This window comes from Octopus bimaculoides, chromosome 16 (assembly GCF_046866305.1).
Source record: "Octopus bimaculoides isolate indiv1 chromosome 16, ASM4686630v1, whole genome shotgun sequence".
Classification (NCBI taxonomy): Eukaryota; Metazoa; Mollusca; class Cephalopoda; order Octopoda; family Octopodidae; genus Octopus; species Octopus bimaculoides.
The window spans coordinates 21,699,787-21,721,770 of record NC_142943.1 but is presented as its reverse complement, the minus strand read 5'-3'; the positions used below and the strand labels follow the sequence as shown (position 1 = coordinate 21,721,770).

The 21,984-nt window shown below is 38.1% G+C and overlaps 1 protein-coding gene across 11 annotated transcripts in view; it reads left to right on the top strand.

Annotated features, from left to right (window-relative positions):
• The window catches only part of LOC106874300 (uncharacterized), a 377,625-nt gene that overhangs the window by 318,569 nt on the left and 37,072 nt on the right, over positions 1–21,984 (top strand). For 8 of the 11 annotated variants that reach the window (XM_089364247.1, XM_089364246.1, XM_089364245.1 and 5 more), the window contains 3 exons: positions 11,834–11,995; positions 17,607–17,771; positions 21,618–21,743. In XM_089364247.1, coding sequence (XP_089220373.1) covers positions 11,834–11,995; positions 17,607–17,771; positions 21,618–21,743 — 453 coding nt within the window. Of the gene's footprint in view, positions 1–11,833; positions 11,996–17,606; positions 17,772–21,617; positions 21,744–21,984 lie in introns of those variants that run through there. The other 3 variants (XR_016244600.1, XR_016244603.1, XR_016244599.1) reach the window with 3 other exon arrangements.

Below are 21,984 nucleotides of genomic sequence, written 5' to 3'. Positions count from 1 at the left end.
TGACCGAGACCTTTGGAAATGTGCTGTGCGTGAGAAGACCCGGCAAGCCAAGTAAGATCGTTGCCAGTGCCCCTGGACTGGTTCTTGTGCGGGTGGCACATGAGATGCACCATTTTGAGCATGGCCGTTGCCAGTACCGCCTGACTGGCTCCCGTAGGATTTTCGAGCGAGATCGTTGCCAGTGCCCCTGGACTGGCTTGTGCAGGTGGCACATAAAAGACACCATTTCGAGCGTGGCCATTTTCGTGCGGGTGACACGTAAAAGCACCCACTACACTCTCTGAGTGGTTGGCGTTAGGAAGGGCATCCAGCTGTAGAAACTCTGCCAAATTAGATTGGAGCCTGGTGTTTCACCAGTCCTCAGTCAAATCGTCCAACCCATGCTAGCATGGAAAGCGGACGTTAAACAATGATGATGATGATGATGATATATATTAATAACTATGGAAGACTGATGGGAATATTATCTGCATGGACTTAAAGGACTAAGTTACTATTTAGGAGTTAGTTATAAGTTTACTTATTGAATTTATTTACAGATACTGTTTTTGTACATAGGGTAAATGTGTTTCTTCGTTGTAATTAATGATGTTAGTGTTTAATCCTTCATAGAATTAAGATTGAATGAATGTGGTGAAGTCTAAGGTATGTTTGTTCCCAAACAACACTTGTTTTAGTGCTGTTGACACCACTGGATTGAATGGTACTGCCCTGATGTTGAAAGCATAGTGATATTCGTGGGGCAGCTGATGATGAGGATATGTTGGGTTGTTGGTATGGCTGTTATTGTATGTTTCACTGCCATGTAGCACTGCCATGTAGCATGGCTGTTCGTACGCATGCGTCATATATATATATATATATATATATATATAAAAATAGGTGCTGTAAGCTTAGAGGTAGTACTCGATAAGTGTAAGCAATAGTTTTATAAGACATCCATTTGTTATATGTATATATATTACATGGAAAAATGTGAGCAAGAGAAATAATATTCTTAAGATTATAAACCTGGAAAAGTACAGGACAAATTACTACACTTGGAAAAGTTCAGGACAAGTTATTACATCTGGTAAAGTACAGAACAAGAAAGAAAGTGAAAGAGACAGTGATTGGTGATGGCGTTCATTTTGTGTTTTTGAATGTTTCAGAGAGGAAGTAAGAGAGAGGGAGAGTGAAAGAGACAGAGATTGGTGCCAGCATTCGTTTTGTGTTTTTAAATGTTTATCACATCGCAAGAAAAGTAGATACATAGATACATACACACATTGTTAAATTAAAAACAGAAGAGAGGAGAGACAGAGGAAGTGAAAGAGAAAGAAACGAAGTGAGAGAGACAGTAGATACATAGATCCAAAGAAGAGTTGATTCAAAGATACATAGACACAGCAAATATTGGATATCACTTTTTTCATTACCACACAAGGATAAAATTAACTTGCAAGTGGCTGAGTACTCCACAGACATGCATATCATTAACATAGTTTTCATGGAGATTCAGCCTCACACAGAACGTGACAAGGCTGGCCCCTTTCAATTACAGCTACAACTCATTTTGGCCAGCTGAGTGGACTGGAGCAAGATAAACCTTCAAGTGGTTGGGAGGAAACAAAAAAAGATCCTATATAGGGGCAGGAAAATCTTTTTAGTCGTTAAGGTCACTATGGGTGTTAATCTGGTCCTAACAGTGGCATTTATGGATCTCACAGATCTGGAGGCCAATCACCTGTTCTTTTCTTTCCTCTACCGATTCGCACACTGTTGTTATCAAACTGAGCATGAATCAAGGGTGAATACACAACGGAATAGCAATTATTTCATCTTAGCTTTCACTGCTTATACTAAACACATGACATTTTTGCCTTACGATATGGAACATTTCATTTTCTTTCACTCTTTTTTAAAAATGGCACTCCATCAGTTATGACGATGAGGTTCCTGTTTATCTGATCAACAAACAATCTTCTCATAAAATTAACGTGCAAGTGGCTGAGCACTTCACAGACATGCATACCATAAGGTAGTTCTCAGGGAGATTCAGCCTCACACAGAATATGATAAGGCTGACACCTTTGAATTATAACTACAACTCATTTTTGCCAGCTTAGTGGACTCCAGCAAGGTGAAGTAGAATACCTTGCTCAAAAACAGCTCACCGCAGGGAATCATACTCATGACTTTATGATCGTGGGCTGAATACCCCTAACCACTGAGCCATGCACCTTCACTCTCTTAACTGTAGAGAAAAGGAGTTAAACGATAGAGACAGGGAAAGGAAAAAAGCCTCAGTCATTTACAATGACAATTAGACTGAAATACGATTGATTTTTTTCTAGGTTCTTTAATTCTAACAATAAAGAAGAGGAAAAGACTTTTAGCAATGAATAGAGCGAAAGTTTTTCAGGTGTTTACATTTTAATTCTGGGAATTCTAGAATGATCAACTGTTAGTTCTCTCTTCTTTCCCCTAACCCCAGTACTTTTTCACTTTCTTTCATAGTTCTTCATGTCTTTTAGTTTGGGGAGGGGGGACCCCGTTTTTTTCAGGCATTTTTAACATTTTCTTTACAAACTACAAACAAACTCCCCACCCTTCCTTTTTTTCTTCATGCAAAACCTAATGCAAATTTCAAATGGAGTATAGCTGTGAAAAGAGCCCAGAAAATGGGTAACACCCCCTACAAAATGGGTGGGGGAGAAAAGTTGTCAACAGGTGGTTACACGAAATTCAACTCTATACTTTAAAGAGTGTCTTCTACTATAGCCACAGGTTGACCAAAGTGAATTTGGTAGATGGAAACTGAAAGAAGGTCGTCATATATATATATGATATATTATATTTTTATGTGTGTGTGTTTGCGTCAGTGTTTGTCCCCCCACTACCATTGTTTGACAACCAGTGTTAGTGTTTGCATCTCCATAATTTAGCTGTTTGGCAGACGAGACTGATAGAATAAGCACCAGGCTTAAGGGAATAAGTCCAGGGGTCGATTTCTTTGACTAAAAGGTGATGCTTCAGCATGGCCACTGTCAAATGGCTGAAATAAGTACAAGAATAAAAGAATACCAGAAGAACGTTCCGCACCACTAAACCAAGATGGCTTTTTGAATATGTACGATGTATTTTAAGGCTAAATAGTAATTCTGTTTACGCTTGCATAACTGAGATATTTTGGTTGGATTATATAGTTATTGGTTTTACATGTATTCTGTAAGTGTCACAATATAGAAGCATTTTTCAAGGCACCAGCACACAATTTACAGATGCTTACATTTTATATACTTTCCGTGAATTTTTCATGAGTCCAGCTAGTATATGTATTATATATTTATGTAATATTATATTATATTATACACTGAACTGCAAAAGAAACGTGATTTTTTTCAAATGTCATTTTCATATGGTAAATTCTGAAAATTTATTCCAGGGATGTAAGTGTAAATATTCAAGACATACTGGTTTATGGCTGAGACCCAAATTGTAAGTAACCTTTCAACTTCCCTGAAAAAGACTCAAAACGCAACTGTGTTGAATGCCATGGGTGGCAGTCGCAAACAACTGTCATGAAAACCAAAATGTACGTTTATCTTGTGGAGGTTATCAGTATGAAAATTAACTTGAAAAGTGTTCCTGACATTCACAATTTGGACACAAAAGATATGGCCTGATTGTCAGCAACACAGAGAGAACAAGCTATTGGATGATTGCAAGCAGGGCAGCGTGCCCTGGTTGTTGCAAAAGCTTACAATGTCCATGTCAGCACCATCTATCACCTGCAGCAGTGATATAACACCAACAGCAGAATGCCCAGGTGGATGACAATGCCCAGGTAGGACCGCTTCATCCACCTGCAACACCTCCATGATCACTTCAGACTGGCCAGCATGACAGCTCGCGAGACCATTAACACAAGACAGCGACAACACGGTACGACATCGACTGGCCGCCAACAACCTGCATTGCCGTCATCCTGTTCGAGGGCCTGTGACATTGGTGGCATCAACAATGGAGGTCAATAGTCTTCTCTGACAAGAGATGGTACTGTATTTCTACCTTGGATGGTAGAGTGAAGGTGTGGCATAGGATGGGTTAATTCTATAGAGATGCATTAGTCATGGAGAGAGATGTGTGGGTGGCCAAAGCATCATGGTTTGGGGTGCTATAAGCCTGAATCAGAGAATTGGACCCCATGTGTTCCAAAATGTTGCTGGCAGAGGGAATGACATCAGCCCATCACTATGTTGACCAGATCCTAAGACCTCACATCATGCCATGTGTTCCAGCAGGGCAATGCTCCCTCCTACACAGCCAGGGACACCACGGACTTCCTGCATCAGCACATCAGAACCATGCCGTGGCCGGCTCTCAGCCTAGATTTGAACCTAATTGAACACCTGTGGGATGAAATCCAGAGACAGCTGAATGAGGTGGCAATCGCAAGGCCGACAACTCATGTGGAACTGGAAGCAGCTTTTCTCAGGGTGTGGGAACAGGTGCCAATGGCTTTTGTTAACTGCCTCATGCACTCCATGTACCAACAGTGTATGGCCATTTTGAACACTTAGGGAGAGCATACACAGTACTGAACATGTCACACCCTACTATCTCGATGTGCTGGATTTGCCCACTTCCAGAACACATGACAATGACCCATGGACTGTGGTCAAAATGCATCCAAGAAATTGACTTTATCAGATTTATCAAAATTTTTCTCTGACATAATGTAATTAAAACATATTTTACAGTCACACACTCTCGCATTTCTTTTGCAGTTCAGTGTATATATCTCACAGGTAAGGAGATTTATAACTTCATGTCATTACAGTACCTTCATTTAAAACAAGTGCTTCTGCTCTATAATTCACATCAGGATCCGTTTCGTTCATTCATGCCTTCTCTTGATTGATATGCTACCTCAAGACAACAAGATATTTCAAGTACCTGAGCACCGAAGTCGTTCAGTGTTGTCGTACTGTATTGTGCCATGTTTGTTATTTATCCAAATTATTTTCTGGCTATTTTAAGCTCTATTACTTTATATTACTATAAGTATTACTGGACAGAAGAAAGTTTATAGATTCACATTATATTGGAATTTGGGATCTAGTCTTTCTCATTCACAAAATAAGCTCCCCGCTAATTTTACTCAGATTGCTTTTAGTTTTGGTGTATTGATGCAACTCTGAATTTTGATTACGATCAACCAGTTATTTTATCTCATATATTAAAGAATCTGATGTTATTTGGAATTAAAGTTGGGAAATTTGGGTAATTTTAGCCAATCAACAGACAGTGCGGCATTAGCAGCTCATTACCATGACAACCACATGCTGTGTTGTGGTTCACTGTTGTCTGTGCCACTGTTATCTATGTTTGTTTTTCACACTTAATTCTTCATACCATGAGATTCTTTCCACCCAGGTGTTTTGCTTTAATTTTTCTGTGTTAGTATATTACATATTTTTCTGTGCTTCTGTGTATTAGTATTTTTCTGTGCTTTTTCTGTGTGTCAGTATTTTTACACATTTTTCATTTCATATATTTTTGGGACTCATTGACTCTATTCACACACTACAGAAGCCTAAATGTAAATCTGGAAGTATGCATAATACTACTACAGGATAGCACAGGGTGAAATCTGAAGGTGGACACTGTACTCTGCTATATTCTTAACAGAATATGACATAACTACACACACACATGCACCCCCCCCCCCCACACACACACATATGTATTGACAGAGCCATTAGAGCAAAGAAACAGGCTTGGAAGGACTGGAAGGGCAGCAATAGTAAGAAGCTATATCAGGCAGCTAGAAGGGAAACTAGGAAGCAGGTATACTTAGCCAGGGGTGAAGCAGAAAGGAAAAAGTTTGCCAATGTTCTGCAGCATGAGGACCAACAGCTTGAAATGTTTTGGTTTGCAAGACAGTGTGCCAGGAAAAATTGTGATGTTGTTGGAGAGAAGTGTATTTGCATGGATGATGGCTCACTCACAGTTAGTGACACTGCAAAGAAAGAGGCTTGGAAGTGCCACTATGAAAGCCACTAAATGTAGAGAAAACACGGGAGAAGGAGAGTCTGCCTAATATGAATCCAACAGAGAGACCAGCAATCTGAATAGACAGAAGCATGGTAGACAAAGCCATGTTGAATATGAAGACGGGGAAAGCTGAGATGCTTAAAATACCTGGCAGTGTGGTCTATGGTCTAGTCGCTCATATAGTTAATCAGATTGTACATGAAGGAATCATACCCAATGACTGGTGTAGTAACACCATAGTCAACTGCTACAAAGGTAAAGGTGACATCTTAGACAAGAATAATTACAGGGATATCAAATTGTTGGATCGGGTGATGAAAGTTACAGAGAGGGTCATAGCCCAACTAATTAGGAAGAAAGTTAGTCTAGATGAGATGCAGTTTGACTTTGTGCCTGAGAGAAGGACAATGCTATATTCTTGGTAAGGCAGCTTCAGAAGTATCTATCCAAAAGTAAACTGCTGTACTTAACTTTTGTTGACACAGAGAAAGTGTTTGACAGGACTCTTGCTCCCTTATCTGATGGTCAATGCAGAAACTAGAGATAGATGAGTGGTTGGTGAGAGCTGTACAAGCCATGTACAGGGATGCTGTCAGTAAGGTGAGGGTCGGCAATAAATATAACGATGAATTCAGAGTACAAGTAGGGGTTCATCAAGGATCAATCCTCAGCCCCATCTTATTCCTCATAATCCTCCCGGCAATAACAGAGGAATTGAAGACTGGCTGCTCCTGGGAGCTCTTCTATGCTAATGACCTTGTTCTTATAGCTGGTTCACCACCAGAACTAGAGAAGAAATTCCAGATGTGGAAGCAAGGTCTATAATCAAAGGGCCTTAGAGCAAAAATTGAAGTCTTAGTAAATAGGAAAGTGGACAAATCACAAATCCCTTCAAGTAGATGGTTCTACTCAATATGTAGAAAAGGTGTAGGTAGAAATCCCATGATGTACTTGATGCAAGCTATGGACACATAAGAGGTGCAGTAATATCAGAGGAAGGTTAACAGGGAAAATAGTCTTTGTGTGTGGCAGATGCACAGGTACAATAAACACTAGAAATGTAAAGAAAATAGACTCTATCAAATACCAAGGAGGATACCTAGAAGTAGTTAATAGCTTCCATTATCTATGGGCCTCAGGGATGTGATGACTAGTGACAGAGACCTTTGGCAATATGCTGTGCTTGAGAAGACTCATGAAGCCAAATGAAATCACAGTCATGGCCATTGCCAGTGTCATGTAAATAGCACCTGTGAAATTGTAATCATGACTGTGGCCTGATTTTCATAATGATCTGTGAATGTTGGACCTCATGGTGGCAAGGAACAAGGTAGTGAAGCATGATCTTTGAATGTTGAGCCTCACAGAGGTGATGATAAGTGACTGCAACTTTGGTGATATACTGCATTTGAGAAAACTTATCAAGCCAAGTGAAACTCTAGTTATGACCATTGCCAGCGTCATGTAAATGGCACCCGTGAAATCATAGTCGTGGCCATTACCAGTGTCATGTAAATGGCACTCATTGCACTCTCAAATTGGTTGGTGTTAGGAACAGACAGTGAAACATGGTGCTTCACTGTCCCAAATGCATGTTTCACTATGATTGCAAAGAAGTTGCCAAACAGGGTGGGGACAAGCACACAGCCCTGCTTCATACTGCCACGTATGTTGAATGCCTCCAAAAAAGAGTAATCCAATTGAACAATGCCTTTCATGTCCACATGATATGATTGGCCAGTCGTGAAGAGTCTTGGAGGACAGCCACAGCCAATCTTAACAAGAATTTTGAATAGGCCATCACTACTGACTAGGTCAGAAGCCTTTGTGAGGTCGATGAAGGTGATAAAGAGTGGTTGCCTTTGCTCACAGCACTTCTCCTGTAGCTGTCAAAGAGAGATCATATCAATAGTGGAGCATTCTGATCTGAAGCCACACTGAGATTTGGGATATACCCTCTCAGTGATTTTCTGTAGTCTGTTTAGTGTGACAATGTTGCAATCTCTCATGTCTTGTGGGACTAATCCTTCCTCCCAGTACTAACACAGTACAAGTAGGGGTTCATCAAGGATTAGTCCTCAGCCCCCTCTTATTTCTTTATTGCCCACAAGGGGCTAAACATAGAGGGGACAAACAAAGACAGACAAAGGGATTAAGTCGATTACATTTCCCCAGTGCGTAACTGGTACTTAATTTATCAACCCCGAAAGGATGAAAGGCAAAGTTGACCTCGGCGGAATTTGAACTCAGAACATAGCAGCAGATGAAATACTGCTAAGCATTTCGCACGGCATGCTAACGTTTCTGCCAGCTCACCGCCTCTTGTTCATCATAATCCTCCAGGCAATAACAGAAGAATCGAAGACTGGCTGCTTCTGGGAGCTCTTCTAGCTGATTCACCACCAGAACTAGAGAAGAATTTCCAGGTGTGGAAGTAAGGTCTGCAAGCTATGGACACATAAAAGGTGCTGCAATATCAGAGGAAGGTTAGCAGCAAGTGGCTAAGTAGAACTCTCCTTGCTCATGTGATTATCTCAGGTGGGATGCCTTCCAAACCTGGTGCTTTTCCAGTGGCTCTGCTCAGTTCTTCAGCAGTTGGCAGTGTGTCCGGCTTCTCCATGACAGGTAGGTGTTCTACAATGTCTAGTGCATTGTCTGAGATGTTTTCCTTGGCATCAAGTCCAGAATAATGTTCCACCCATCTCTCCAGTTGCTCTTTTTTGCTCTTGATAACTTCCCCTGTTCTGGATTTGAGTGGAGTTATTTTGCTCTGAATTGGGCCAATTGTTTTCTTAATACCCTCAAATATTCAACAGTTGAATATCTACATATAGTTGTAACCAGTAGCTATTTTCATACCATCTCACTGTCTTCTGCATGTTGTTCCTTGCTGATCTCAATGCTTGCAGCATTGCCCTGGTAGGTTGGTCTTTGTTCTTCAGCAGGGCAGCACATTTCTCCTCCATGGGGGTATTGAGTTTCTGCACATTCACCTCAAACTGGTCTTGTGTCTTTTTCCTTACTCCTCCAAAAAGCCCTCAGTGCAGTGCTATGGATGATGTCCCCTCTTCTTCTGGGTCTGCAAGAAGGGTGTATTCCAGTGTCTTGGGGAATGCATCTATCTTAGTTGGCTGTTGGGTTGCAGTAGCATTGATGTGCTGCTTGCCTGGGGGCTTGGTTCAGTACATCATTTTTGGTTGGAGTTTGAGATTACAGCAAACCAGGGAGTGGTCTGTGTTGCAGTCAGTGCTCTGAATAGACCAAATCAGAAGGACATTCCTCAGGTGGTTATCTTGTGATAATCAAATCTAGCTGATATCAGTGCCCTGAGCAAGAGTGATGCCAGGAGACCCTGTGTTTGGCTTTGGTCTGGAAGTAGGTGTTGGTGACACATTCCATGGAGCATGCAGAGCTCAAGCAGCCATTGCCCATTTTCATTCATGTTGTCAACCCCATCCCGACCCAGATACCCTGGCCAAGAGTTGTGATCAACTCCCACTCTGGCTTTGAAGTTACCAAGTAGCACCAGCTGTCCTCCATTTGGAATCACCTGCAATTGAAGTGAGAGTATCCACTCTGAACTGTCAATGTTGAGTTCTACCAACTTCAGCAGAAAGTTCTTCACAGCAAAGCTAACACAATGCTCTGTGACTTCATTTATCCCTTTCTCTTGCCAGAAAAAGGTATAGTCTCTTTCACAAAGGGTCCTCAAATCTGGGAGCCTCATTTCCTGGAGTGCTGCAATGTCTACTCAGAGTCGTAACAGTTTGTTGTTGATCACTGCTGTCTTGCATGTGTTGCTGATCTTTTGAAGGTTCTCTAATAAACCAGTTGTCATGGTCCTTATGTTCCAACATCCGAGTATGAATTTCTTGTGTTGCTTGCTTGCTTGATTGTTTGTTCTTTTTTTTTTTGGTGCAATGTTTACAGTCCATGATTTGGGATGCTAGTTTTCCCAAGCCCCACATGCCAAGTGGACCAGGTGGGCTATGATGGGACTGCACCTAACTAGCTGGGGGCTGCCCAGCTTGAGGCAGGTGGTAGCTGTCCAGTGAGGTATAATAGTTTCTCCCTCCATCAAAAGCAGCCCTGACACCTTGCTCTTATGCCAATTATGTGCAGGTTTAAAACCAGTAGACTGCTGCTTTCCGTGTTTTACCACTGCAGTTAAATGGCACTGGTGTGTCCTCTCCAGGGACAGGACTGAGAAGTCTTTCATGGGAGATCAGTAGTTGCCCATGCAACACATCTCTCCTCTCCACCGCTACCAGTTTTACCCAAGGGAAGGGCAGGAGCCAATATGACTTGGCACCAGTGGGGCCACAGGAGTTGCCAGAATGAGGTTGTCTACAGCATTGAACTCCAGCTCCTGATTTATCCTTGGGGTTCACTCCCGATGTCTTTCCTTTAAATGGGTATTGCTGCATGGCAGCGGAGTTGTTATTATTGCTGCTGTCTTAAGCAGGTAAGGGCTTAATAAGCAGTTAGCTAGTAACAAGAGTTGCTTATTTGGATGGCTGTTGGCCCTTCAGCATTCATCCATTGACAGGTCTTGTATTTAATCTTGCAGGGTGACCAAATAGCAAGAAAAGCACCCTCCTCACAAAGCAAGCTGTGTGGGATTGCCAGTTTAGTGGCCGATGGCCTGGCACCTGTGAAAAGAAAGCAAAAGACAAAAAAAGGGTGATGTCCACGAGAAAGCAGTACAAAGAGGAAACACAATGGACTTTAACAGTAGTTTTAGTTGTAGAAGCTGTGAGGGTAGCATGGTAGTTAATGCTGCTTATTATTAGGGTTGTTATTTTATTTTGTCTTCAGTTGTTGTCTAAGTAAAAAAAAAACCTTGCGGCAAACAGCTATTTACATAAGCTGTTTGGTTTATTCATTGATAATTGGTGGTGGTGTGAATGGTTACAGGTAGAATGGAAGCAAGCTGGAAGATATAGGTATCTAGGTAGTGAATTAGAGAAAAAATGAAAACAGCATGTATTCTTCAAAAGAAAGTCATACCAAGATAGCAAGAACAAGCTTTCATCGTATATGCATATAACAATACATTGCTATGTTAGAAACAGAATCAATCTAGCAGAGAAAAAAAAAGACTAAGCTTATTGTTGAAAGTTTAAGGAAAGTGGGATGGTTACACCAGTATTAATTACTTTAACACCTACATTAATGGTATGGTAATATGTTAATTTATTAGTGGGATGGTAATATCGACAAGATTTTTCATATATACCCTAGAGATGTCAGTTTTAGAAATCCTGACATGTACAAGAATATGAGCTTTGAAGACTTTCTTTTTTTTATTGCTTATTTGTATACTGATCATATTAATTATATTGGATATGTATATTCCATTCTGTGATTTCAGATAATAGTTCACTCTTGATAGATGAGATCTCAGTGTACTTAAGGTGAAATTAAACGGGATATAGATGGATATAACTAGTATATAGTCATTATATGGTTATTGATGAGGAACTATATGTTATTGGAAAATATAACAAGTACCCACAACTATATGCACAGACCATTACATACATCCACGTATACATTTTCAGTCATACATACACATACTTATGTACTCATACCAATTTACCTATACACCCATATATGGATGTAGATATGGGTGTATAGATAAGCTGGTATGGCTGCATAATACAGCCATATATTGTTACACCTATGTCTACATATGCACATTAAGCATATTCTTAAATGTATATGGCTCTAAATTATATTTGATTTCCCCAATACAATTATTACCCATCTTATTAACTTTCTTTTGCAGATTGTGGTAAATATCAGTTAGTTACAACTTCAGGTCATTTCTACTTTCACACTATCTACGATATTTATTATGACTGTATATGGGTTTTGGTATCTGAACCAAGGCAAAGTTTCTTCAGGCAAATTTACTTCAGTTTGTCTGTAAATGCTTCACTTCCCAAAGGTAAGTAAAATAAAACAACCAGCTAACCATTATCAGATAGCTGTTTCTTATTTTCACATCCTGTAGTTTGGTTATCTGTAATTAAAATAGGAGATTGCAGTTGATGGGGGCCATATTGGGGCACCACCTTGAAAGGTTTTTAGTTGTACAAATCGACCCCAAGATTTGTTTTAAAGCCTAGTGTTTATTCTATTGGTCTCTCCGCTGAACCACTAAGTTATGGGGACATAAATACACCAACACCAGTTGTCAAGTGGTGATGGTGGCACAAACATAGACACAAAGACACGCACATAGATACACACACACACACACACACACACATACATATACATATATATATTGGGTTGGTGCATAATTATTGAGGCTTTTTTTCAACAAATTTATTCAACAAAAACAATAACAAGATGTAACAAAAACATCTTTAAATGATTATTCCTGAGCATATTCACCATCTACTTCAGTTACTTCTTCCAATTTGCTTAGCAGATGGTCAGACCGTCATTTAAAGATGTTTTTGTTAAATATTGTTATTGTTTTTGTTGAATAAAATTTGCTGAAAAAAAGCCGCAATAATTATGCACCAACCCAATATATATATATATATGTATATGTATGTGTGTGTGTATCTATGTGTATCATGGTATGATAACCACAAATACCAGAGCGTCATGTTCGTCGACTCTACCCCTAGAGGCGAACTGGCGTACCGCTTTAGAAGGGCCCTAGACAAACTTAAGCTAAGAATTAAGGTTGTTGAAAGGCCAGGCAACCCTATCAAATCCCTTATCAGTAGAACATACCCCTTTAGTAGAACCCCCTGCCCTGATAGGAACTGTACCGTATGTAGATTTAGCCCACAAACAAACTGTAAAACCAGAAATGTGGTCTATAGTATAAAATGTACAGAGGGACAATGCAGTAACAAGACAATAACATATGTAGGCGAAACAGCAAGGAGCATAGGGGAGCGGGCAAATGAACATTGGAGGGAACTTAAGGAAGGGAAGAGCTCAAGGGAAGAAGTTACACACAAAATAGAAGATAAACCTAGCCTGAATAGGAAACTGGAATGGAACACTAACACACACCCCTAACAAACCACAAACCACAACATATGACAATACATTCCCCATAAACCAATAACAATATGAACAAAATATAATACAATACAATACATAGATAAACAAATGGAATTAAATACTACATACGTTAACAAAATTAAATTAAATACAAAAAAAAAGTAGGTATAAACACATGAACAAATAAATAAATAAATAAAAACAAAAACAAACGAACATGTATTAACAGAGGATATAGATAATACAGGCACTCCCCATACACACACATGCACTTACAAAAACATAGACACATTGAAGGATACGCATGCATAGACACATACAATAGGAATACAAAATACAAAATGGCTGATAGTTAGCAAGGTGAGACACACATAAGAAAGAAGAAAGCAAAGGACCACTGATGAGGTCACAGAAGTGTGACGAAAGAACTTTGGCCGAAACAAGATTAATGTAATATAATGTAATATAAAGCTGAAGCAAATTAACACCAAATATACAGTGCGTGTGTTTTTATTGGCTAAACTGGCAATATGACCATCCCCAAGTACAACAATATATATATATATATATATAAAAATATTTTATCGGATGAATGTATGTTCGTTCTTTAATTGGAAATTTTTCCTAAAATTTCTAATGTCTTTTCTTCATATTTTACTTTCGAATTTTTTAATAAAATTTGTACAAGTATGAAAGCTTGTATTGAAATAATCAGTTTATGACTTAACTTATTGAACAAAGTTCAACAAATTCATTCATATTTATGTAATGAAGGAGACTGAATGTTAAAATGGATTATAGTTTTTATTTTTCATATTGCTATACAATTGTTTCAAACAAATGGACTCAGATATTCATAAATAGAAAATTGTAATAGTCATACTTGTACTTCTCAGTAGTTAATAGAAAAACGAAAAAAAGACGTTTAAAGTACATAGGTTTTTTTCTGTGTTTCAAATTCATATTTAACTTTTACTCAACCGTCAATTCTCCTTCTGACTTAAGATTTTTAGTAAATTGGTGGTTAGCACTAGTATTTGGGAGTAATTTCTGGTTTATACATATTTCTAAAGCAGTGTGTAAGTCTATTTATGTTTGTATATGTAAATCTATGTACACCTGTGTAAAATAATTATTTCATCTAAGAATATCCAGTTATATACATATTTTATGGATGGTAAAAGTCTCATAAAATATAGCGATATCCAACCGGTTTTTGCTATTTAAATTAGCTTTTCAAGGGACATTGTGAAGTGATAATTCTTTTAGACAAGAAATCACGCCATTTTGGATTTCTTTGAGAAGTAAAATTGAATGGAGAGAGTGGATAAAGAGAGGCAATATGTGGCAAGGGGGACAACTACCTCCTCAGCATTATTGAATATGATATGAGAGGTAATTTCTACAGGAAATGTGAAAAAATAATAATAATTGCAATTTTGAAAAATTGTGAAAAAGGAAATTGAAATTGAAATTGAAATGTACAAAAAGTCTCTTTCAGTTCATAATATATACTAGAGGTATGTGTTTATTCTTTTATTCTTTTACTTGTTTCAGTCATTTGACTGTGGCCATGCTGGAGTACTACCTTTAGTCGACCAAATCGACTCCAGGACTCATTATTTGTAAGCTTAGTACTTATTCTATTGGCCTCTTTTGCCAAACTGCTAAGATACTGGGACATAAACACACCAGCATCGGTTGTCAAGCAATGTTGGGGGGACAAACACAAACACACAAACCTATACACACACACACACACGCGCACACACACACACACACACACACATATATATATATATATGACAGGCTTCCTTCATTCACCCACACTGTAAATCAGGTAGTTCACAAAGGAGTCACCCGTATTGTAAAACATGTAGTTCACAAAGCTGTCAGTAAGGTGAGGGTTGGCAATGAATATAGAGAAGAATTCCAGGTAGACATAGGGGTTCACCAAGGATCAGTCCTCAGCCCCCTCTTATTTGTCATAGTCCTCCAGGCAATAACAGAGGAATTCAAAACTGGCTGCTCCTGGGAGCTCCTCTGTGCTGATGACCTTGCTCTAATAGCTGAGTCACTACCAGAACTAGAGATGAATTTTCAAGTGTGGAAGCACACACACACACAAATAACGTGAGTTTCTGTGCATGTGTTTTTACCAAAAAGTTTTTAAAAAAGGAGTACAGACCATTTCAACATACAAAAAAATATGTATGCATGCATGAAAATTTAAAATTAAATTAGTTTCCACAGTAAAAAGATAACAAATAGAAAAGAATAACAAAACTGTATACAGCCTGGGCAAAGATCAGAAAGCTCCTTCTGCTGGTAAGAAAGGGCCTCTCACTCAGAGTGGAAGGTAGACTGTTTGATGCATGTGTGCAAACAGCCATGCTACACGACAGTAAAACATGGGCCATGACTATTGAGGACATACATAGGCTTGAAAGAAATGAAGCTAGTATGATCCACAGTGGGACTGAGCCCGGAACCATGTGGTTGGCAAGCAAGCTTCTTACCACACAGCCACACCTTGTTTTAAAACAATTATTTTTACTTACCAGAGGAATGAAACTGTGATAGGTTAGATGCTAAACTGGAAAGAAAATTATTTTAATTATTTAGGCAGTTCTGTGTAAGTGAGGTCATTGTTAAATTTGGGAAGGAAGGAAAACAAAGCCTTGTGTGGAGTTTGGAGGATGAGACTCAATGGAGATGATAAGAGATAAAAAGGTGGATTATACCATGGGGGATTTGATGAATGGTAGATGAATCTTAATTATTGATAGGAGACAATGTCATCCACTAGTTGAAGAGTAAGTCATTGTCAGTTAGTCACATGACTGTTTTTGGCAGATACTGTAAATGTAGCAGAATTATATATGTGATCAATCGTGGCCTGTAGATGGTCAATTACTGATCAGGGCTTGAAGTGTTCTCTTGTCATGATGCAGATACTGATTATTTGGGATGTAATTTTAGCAATATTATATCATATAAAAAATTACGAGGTCTAATATTGTAATGATTTTAAAGGTTTTACTTGTGTGTTGACAATGAGTTGAGAGAGTATACTGTTGGAAGAGTCTTTCTTTGATAATCTAATGATTGTATTTTAGTGTTAAAGAAATCATTTTATCATATTTCCATTGCAGAGTATTAATTGGACTTAAAAGAGTTTAGGTTTGAGAGAACGCCATTAAAACATTGCATTGAAGCAGTCTGATGGAAAATTCAGGCAGGCAGCTTAGCTACATGGGTTAAGAACAACAACATTACCGTTTTCCAATGCTTTTTAAGAAATGCTTTTTTACAGAAACCATACCGAGACTGATGATACCAAAGGAGATTTTGGAAGTGATATAGTTGGCAGTGCCAATTATATTGCTTTTTAGTGGGTTGGGATGCACTCTTACACATTTCAATAAGTTAAGATTAAACCCATACAGAAATGGAAAGAAAATATTGAAGAATAGGAGGTATCTGGGGAGTGCACATGAAGGTAATGTTCATGAAGAATGTGGAACTGAGAAGGGGTGGGTGTGTGCACGTGTATGTATGTGTGTGAGTATAAGAGTACATACAAAAGTGAGGGAATTGCAAAAGGAAAGGCAGTATCAGTCACCAGCTAAAATATCTCTGATGAGTCAGAGTGAGATAGAGGTAAAATATGTCGTCAATAGATTGATATAAAGTGGGCTGTGTGCATTGATGGCAATAGATTTCTATTGGTTCAAACTTTCAAGAGAATATTTGGTAGCTAAATGAATATCAAATTCATGAACATGACCATCAGTTAGTGGGATACAATCCAAAAAACTGGCTGCAGAACAACTATAACCAAGAATATTGAGAATGAGACATTGATGATGATGCTCTATGGCACATTTCAATAAATGTGATCTTGCAAATATAAGGAGAAACATTTCTTCTTCACTTTTCTTATGTCTTTCCTCAGTGGCAAAAATTAGTTACTTCTTTTACTTAATTTTGTTCCATCTTTTTCTTACCATCATTTCTTTTTCTTTTATTTATAATTGCTACCTTTTCTCTCTTCCACCAATCTCTACATCATTTCACTTTTATGATAATTTTCTATTCTTCAGTCTTTCATTTTGCAACCTTTCTTTCATCTTTCTTATATTGTCTTTATCTTCTAGGTCAGACATCTTAACACTTTATTGCCATTATCCTTATTCTTTTCTTTACTGCTTATTCTCCACTATTCTTATTCTTCACTCCTTTCTTCATCTTTTCTTTCTCATGTTTTCTCTTACTACATCACTTCGTTTACTAGTCACTTTCCTTTCATTTTCTGGAGAAAGCCTTGCCTGAAATGTTCCAGTGCTCTTCAGATTTATGTTGATTCAGTTGTAGTTTCACTTTGTAAAATATTAATTTAATTTCAAGCAAACTCTGAAAGAAGAGAAGTGAAAGTAAAATAAATATTACTGATAGTCATTATGTATAACTAAATTCCAAATATCTTGTCTCAGCTAATTAAAAATGTTGTTTTTTTATATCTTCAGGCAGCCATGTGGATATTCACTGTGGAAATACATCTGAAGGGCAGAAATTGGACCCTTTAAAAAATTCTAAAAATTACTATCACCCTAATTTATCTGCTGCTTACATTCGACTGCAAGGTTTGGTTCGCAACCAAGACAAATTAGATATATTATTCACAGTGAAAAGTGTGTAACAATTTGTTTCTACTTTATACATATATACATACACACATATATATATATACACACACATGTGCGCGTGCGTGTACACACACAAATAATGTGAATTTCTGTGCATGTGTTTTTATGAAAATGTTTTAAAAAAGGAGTACAGACCATTTCAAAATACAAAACAATATGTATGCATGCATATTTTCTATACTAATAAATTCAAATTACTGTCTGTGTGAACTTATCAATAACCTATCCAAAAAATTGGACCTCTCTCCAACAATATCAAGTAAGTCCTAATTATTAGAGGAGGTTTAAATTGTTTGGGGTGACCTTCGTACACCAGTACAAAGATCACCCCAACAATTTAAACCTCCTTTAATGTAAGCATGAATAGAGTTAAGGAATGTCACAACCCATTCATACTTACAATCCCCTAAACAGTATTTTCCATTTCAAACTCTCTTTAAATTAGTTTTCAAAGACACTTATCATACCACTCACTCCCTTATACATAAACTTCAAACAAATATTCTACTCAACAGTCATGAACAACCAAATCCAGGGTAAAACTCTGAGAAGACATCAACTTTTAATGTAATAACCATGTCCATCCACACTAACCAACATATTGAGTTCTATATTAGATAATGTTTACTCTATATAATAGGGGAGGGGAAATCCCCACCCACAGATGCACTTGTGCCCGTGAGCACATTCTATTGTGCCAGCAAGCCGATATACTTGTATGTACAAAATGCAATAAATTTTTCAATTATAAAATTTATACAATATTCATATGCCTATTTGCGACACAGATCGTATTTCCAGTGCAACCTAAAATGGTTAGACTCAAACAGAAGTCATCCGGTAATCGTCATTTGAATGGAAATTTTGTTTTCACTATAAAATGCATATTGCTAGGTTTATACCATCCACTTAAGACCCAACTACACTCTAGCTGGAAAATATAGAATACTGTATAAGTAATATAAACGTCCTAAATTCAGCAGCAGCATTAATGAAGATATTACACGTTAATTTAATGTGTTAAACTTATCTTTATTAATGTATATCGAATTATATATAGATATATACAAGATTTACACAGGAAAATGAGTTAGAACCTGTGGTCCACCCGCAGACCTTTTCCACTGGAAATTTTTGCCTGCTGCACTAAAAAATTTCCCTATCTCTGCTATATAAGATACATTTTTAATATTGGGTTAGCAAAAAAGGCACAAGTTTTAAATACAAAGTGATTTATTCAGTCAATGATATGATTACAGTTTCATTCCAATATTTTCTGCCGTCTTGTGAGCATATCCATTATTCTATGCTCAAAGAATTTCTTTTTGCTGATGAAAAAGTCTCCCTGGTGAATTTTTACATCCTCTTCATATTTAAGGTCTGTCCTTTCAATGAATTTTGAAGAGAATCAAGCAGGTGCAAAGTTGGGCAAAACTTCTCAGTGTGTGGCAAAACTTCTCAGTGTGTGGCAAAACTTCTCAGTGTGTGGCAAAACTTCTCAGCTAGTCCTAATAACTTCTATCATATCTGCAAAGAAGTGTGCACTGTGACATTGTTGTGACAAAAGACAATTCCCTTACAATTAGCAAGTGCTAGATGCCTTTGGTGGATCACTGCATTTTATTTGTCCAGTTGGTCACAGTACACATCCAAATTGATGATCCTGTCCATGGGAAGAGTCTCATAAAAAACACCAAATAAAAAATAATCCCATCAAATTGAAAGCATAACCTTCTTTGAGTGGAGTCTTGCTTTGGAGGTTGTTTGTAGTGGTTCACCATGCTTCCCCACCATGATCATTTGTGTGTCAAATTGTTATAGATGATTCATTTTACCTCCTATGCTGTGGGACTGAACCTGAGGCCACATCGTGGGATGTAGTCTGTGCTTTTATATATTTATGTATGTATATGGTCGTTACATTGCAAACACTCACAAAGGTGATCACATAACAACATGGAGGCACCTGAATTATGTTATAATCTGTAAGTGTGATATCTATGACATTTGTAATATCAAGTCCTTTCATGGATTGGAGTGCTGGATAGATCACTGCTTGGTGTGAGCAAAGTTCCAAATGGTAATCAGTGTGAAGGAGAGAAGAGAGCCAGCTGTAATTCTTCAGCACCTGAATGTCCATAAGATATGGTTTCTACAGCTAGATGATCTTCCTAATGCCAATCACTTTATAGAGTGCAATGATGCTTTTTATGGAGGTGACCAGTACAAAGATCACCCCAACAATTTAAACCTCCTTTAATGTAAGCATGAATAGAGTTAAGGAATGTCACAACCCATTCATACTTACAATCCCCTAAACAGTATTTTCCATTTCAAACTCTCTTTAAATTAGTTTTCAAAGACACTTATCATACCACTCATTCCCTTATACATAAACTTCAAACAAATATTCTACTCAACAGTCATGAGCAACCAAACCCAGGGTAAAACTCTGAGAAGACATCAACTTTTAATGTAATAACCATGTCCATCCACGCTAACCAACATATTGAGTTCTATATTAGATAATGTTTACTCTATATAATAGGGGAGGGGAAATCACCACCCACAGGTGCAATTGTGTCCATGAGCACATTCTATTGTGATATACTTGTATGTACAAAATGCAATAAATTTTTCAATAATAAGATTTATATAATATTCATATGCCTATTTGCAACATAGGTCATGTTTCCCTAACCCTAGCCCTAAGACAAGAACCTCTCAACTAAGAGAGGAAGTGGAATTGAGAGATTAGATTACTTCAGTAGGGCAAGGAAGGAGAGGAAGCAGGGAGAGAGTTAGAGAGACAGTTGAAGTGAGAGGGAGAGATATCCTGCCCACAGGGAACAGTGGAAATAGTATAAATAGTAGAGTGGGGATAGAGGGGTATGTTCCATAGGAGATGTTTAGAGATGGCAGTGATAATAAGTGAAGTTGAGTGGAATTGGAAGTAGCTGGGAGTGGGATTTGGTAGATATATGAGGGTATAGAGTGTGTACAGATAAGCACATGAGGGAGATTAGAAGGGGCCTACAATGGGTAATGGGTGTGTGGGAAAGATGAGTTGTGGAGGAGTCTGACAGGACAGAATTATATGTATGTGTGTGTGGGGTCTTGAGTGTAAAGGATGAGCCTATATGAGCCATGATTTTACTTAGCTTGATGTGTCTTCTCAAGCATAGCAAATTGCCAGAAGTCTTGGTCTCTTATCATCTCCTCAGTGAGGCTCAATATGTGAAGATCCTCCATCACAACTTTATCCCATGTCTTCCTGGATTTGCCCCTTCCACAGGTTCAATTTTCGTAATTAGAGATTGGCACTTCTTTATGCAGTTATTTACACTCTGCTGTACATGCCCACTAAACATTACCCATCCAGTGGAGAATGCTGGCTTAAATTTTTTCAAGCCTTCACTCATCATCTATAGTCACAGCCCATGTTCCATTGGTATGTAGTATAGTTGTTCATACACAGGCATCATACAATCTGTCTTTCATTCTGAGGGAGAGGCCTTTGTTACCAATAAAGGTAGTAGCTCTCTGAACTTTGCCCACCTACTAGCAACTATGCTTTCAAAGCTTCCTCCTTCACTGCTAACTTGGTCACCTAGGTAATGGAAGCTATCTACTGCTTCAAAGGACCCCCACACCTGGATATTTGAGGAAGTCTATTTGTTCATTATTTGTGAGTGTGTGTGTGTGTATGCACACATCTATATATACACATATCCAAACAAATCTAAAATAGAGATGTAGTGGATCAACTGACCAGTTTATGATACCAACTGTTTTAATTATTGTATTGCTTTTCAATTGTCCTCTTCCCAGGAAACCAGTGTGCCTTGAACACATTTCGCTGTGTGAATGGTGATTGTATTCCAAAGTACATGAGGTGCAACAGTCAGATTGATTGCTCTGATTACTCTGATGAAAATGGCTGTTCACTTTTTGAAGGTGAGTTTTGATTTCAAATATGTTAAATGAGCTTTAAAAGTAGAGTTGGACTGCTCAAGCGTGTATTACAGTTTAACTCAACTTTAGATCAGTTGACATAAGGAAATACAATATTAAATATGGGACTTATCTGACTGATGTTATGGTTTTGAAGAAAGTCCTCTTAGTTGGTTTAATAGAATATAGGCAGTCTTTGAGTTACTGGCAAGTTCCATTCTTGTATCTATCTGTAAGTCAGAAC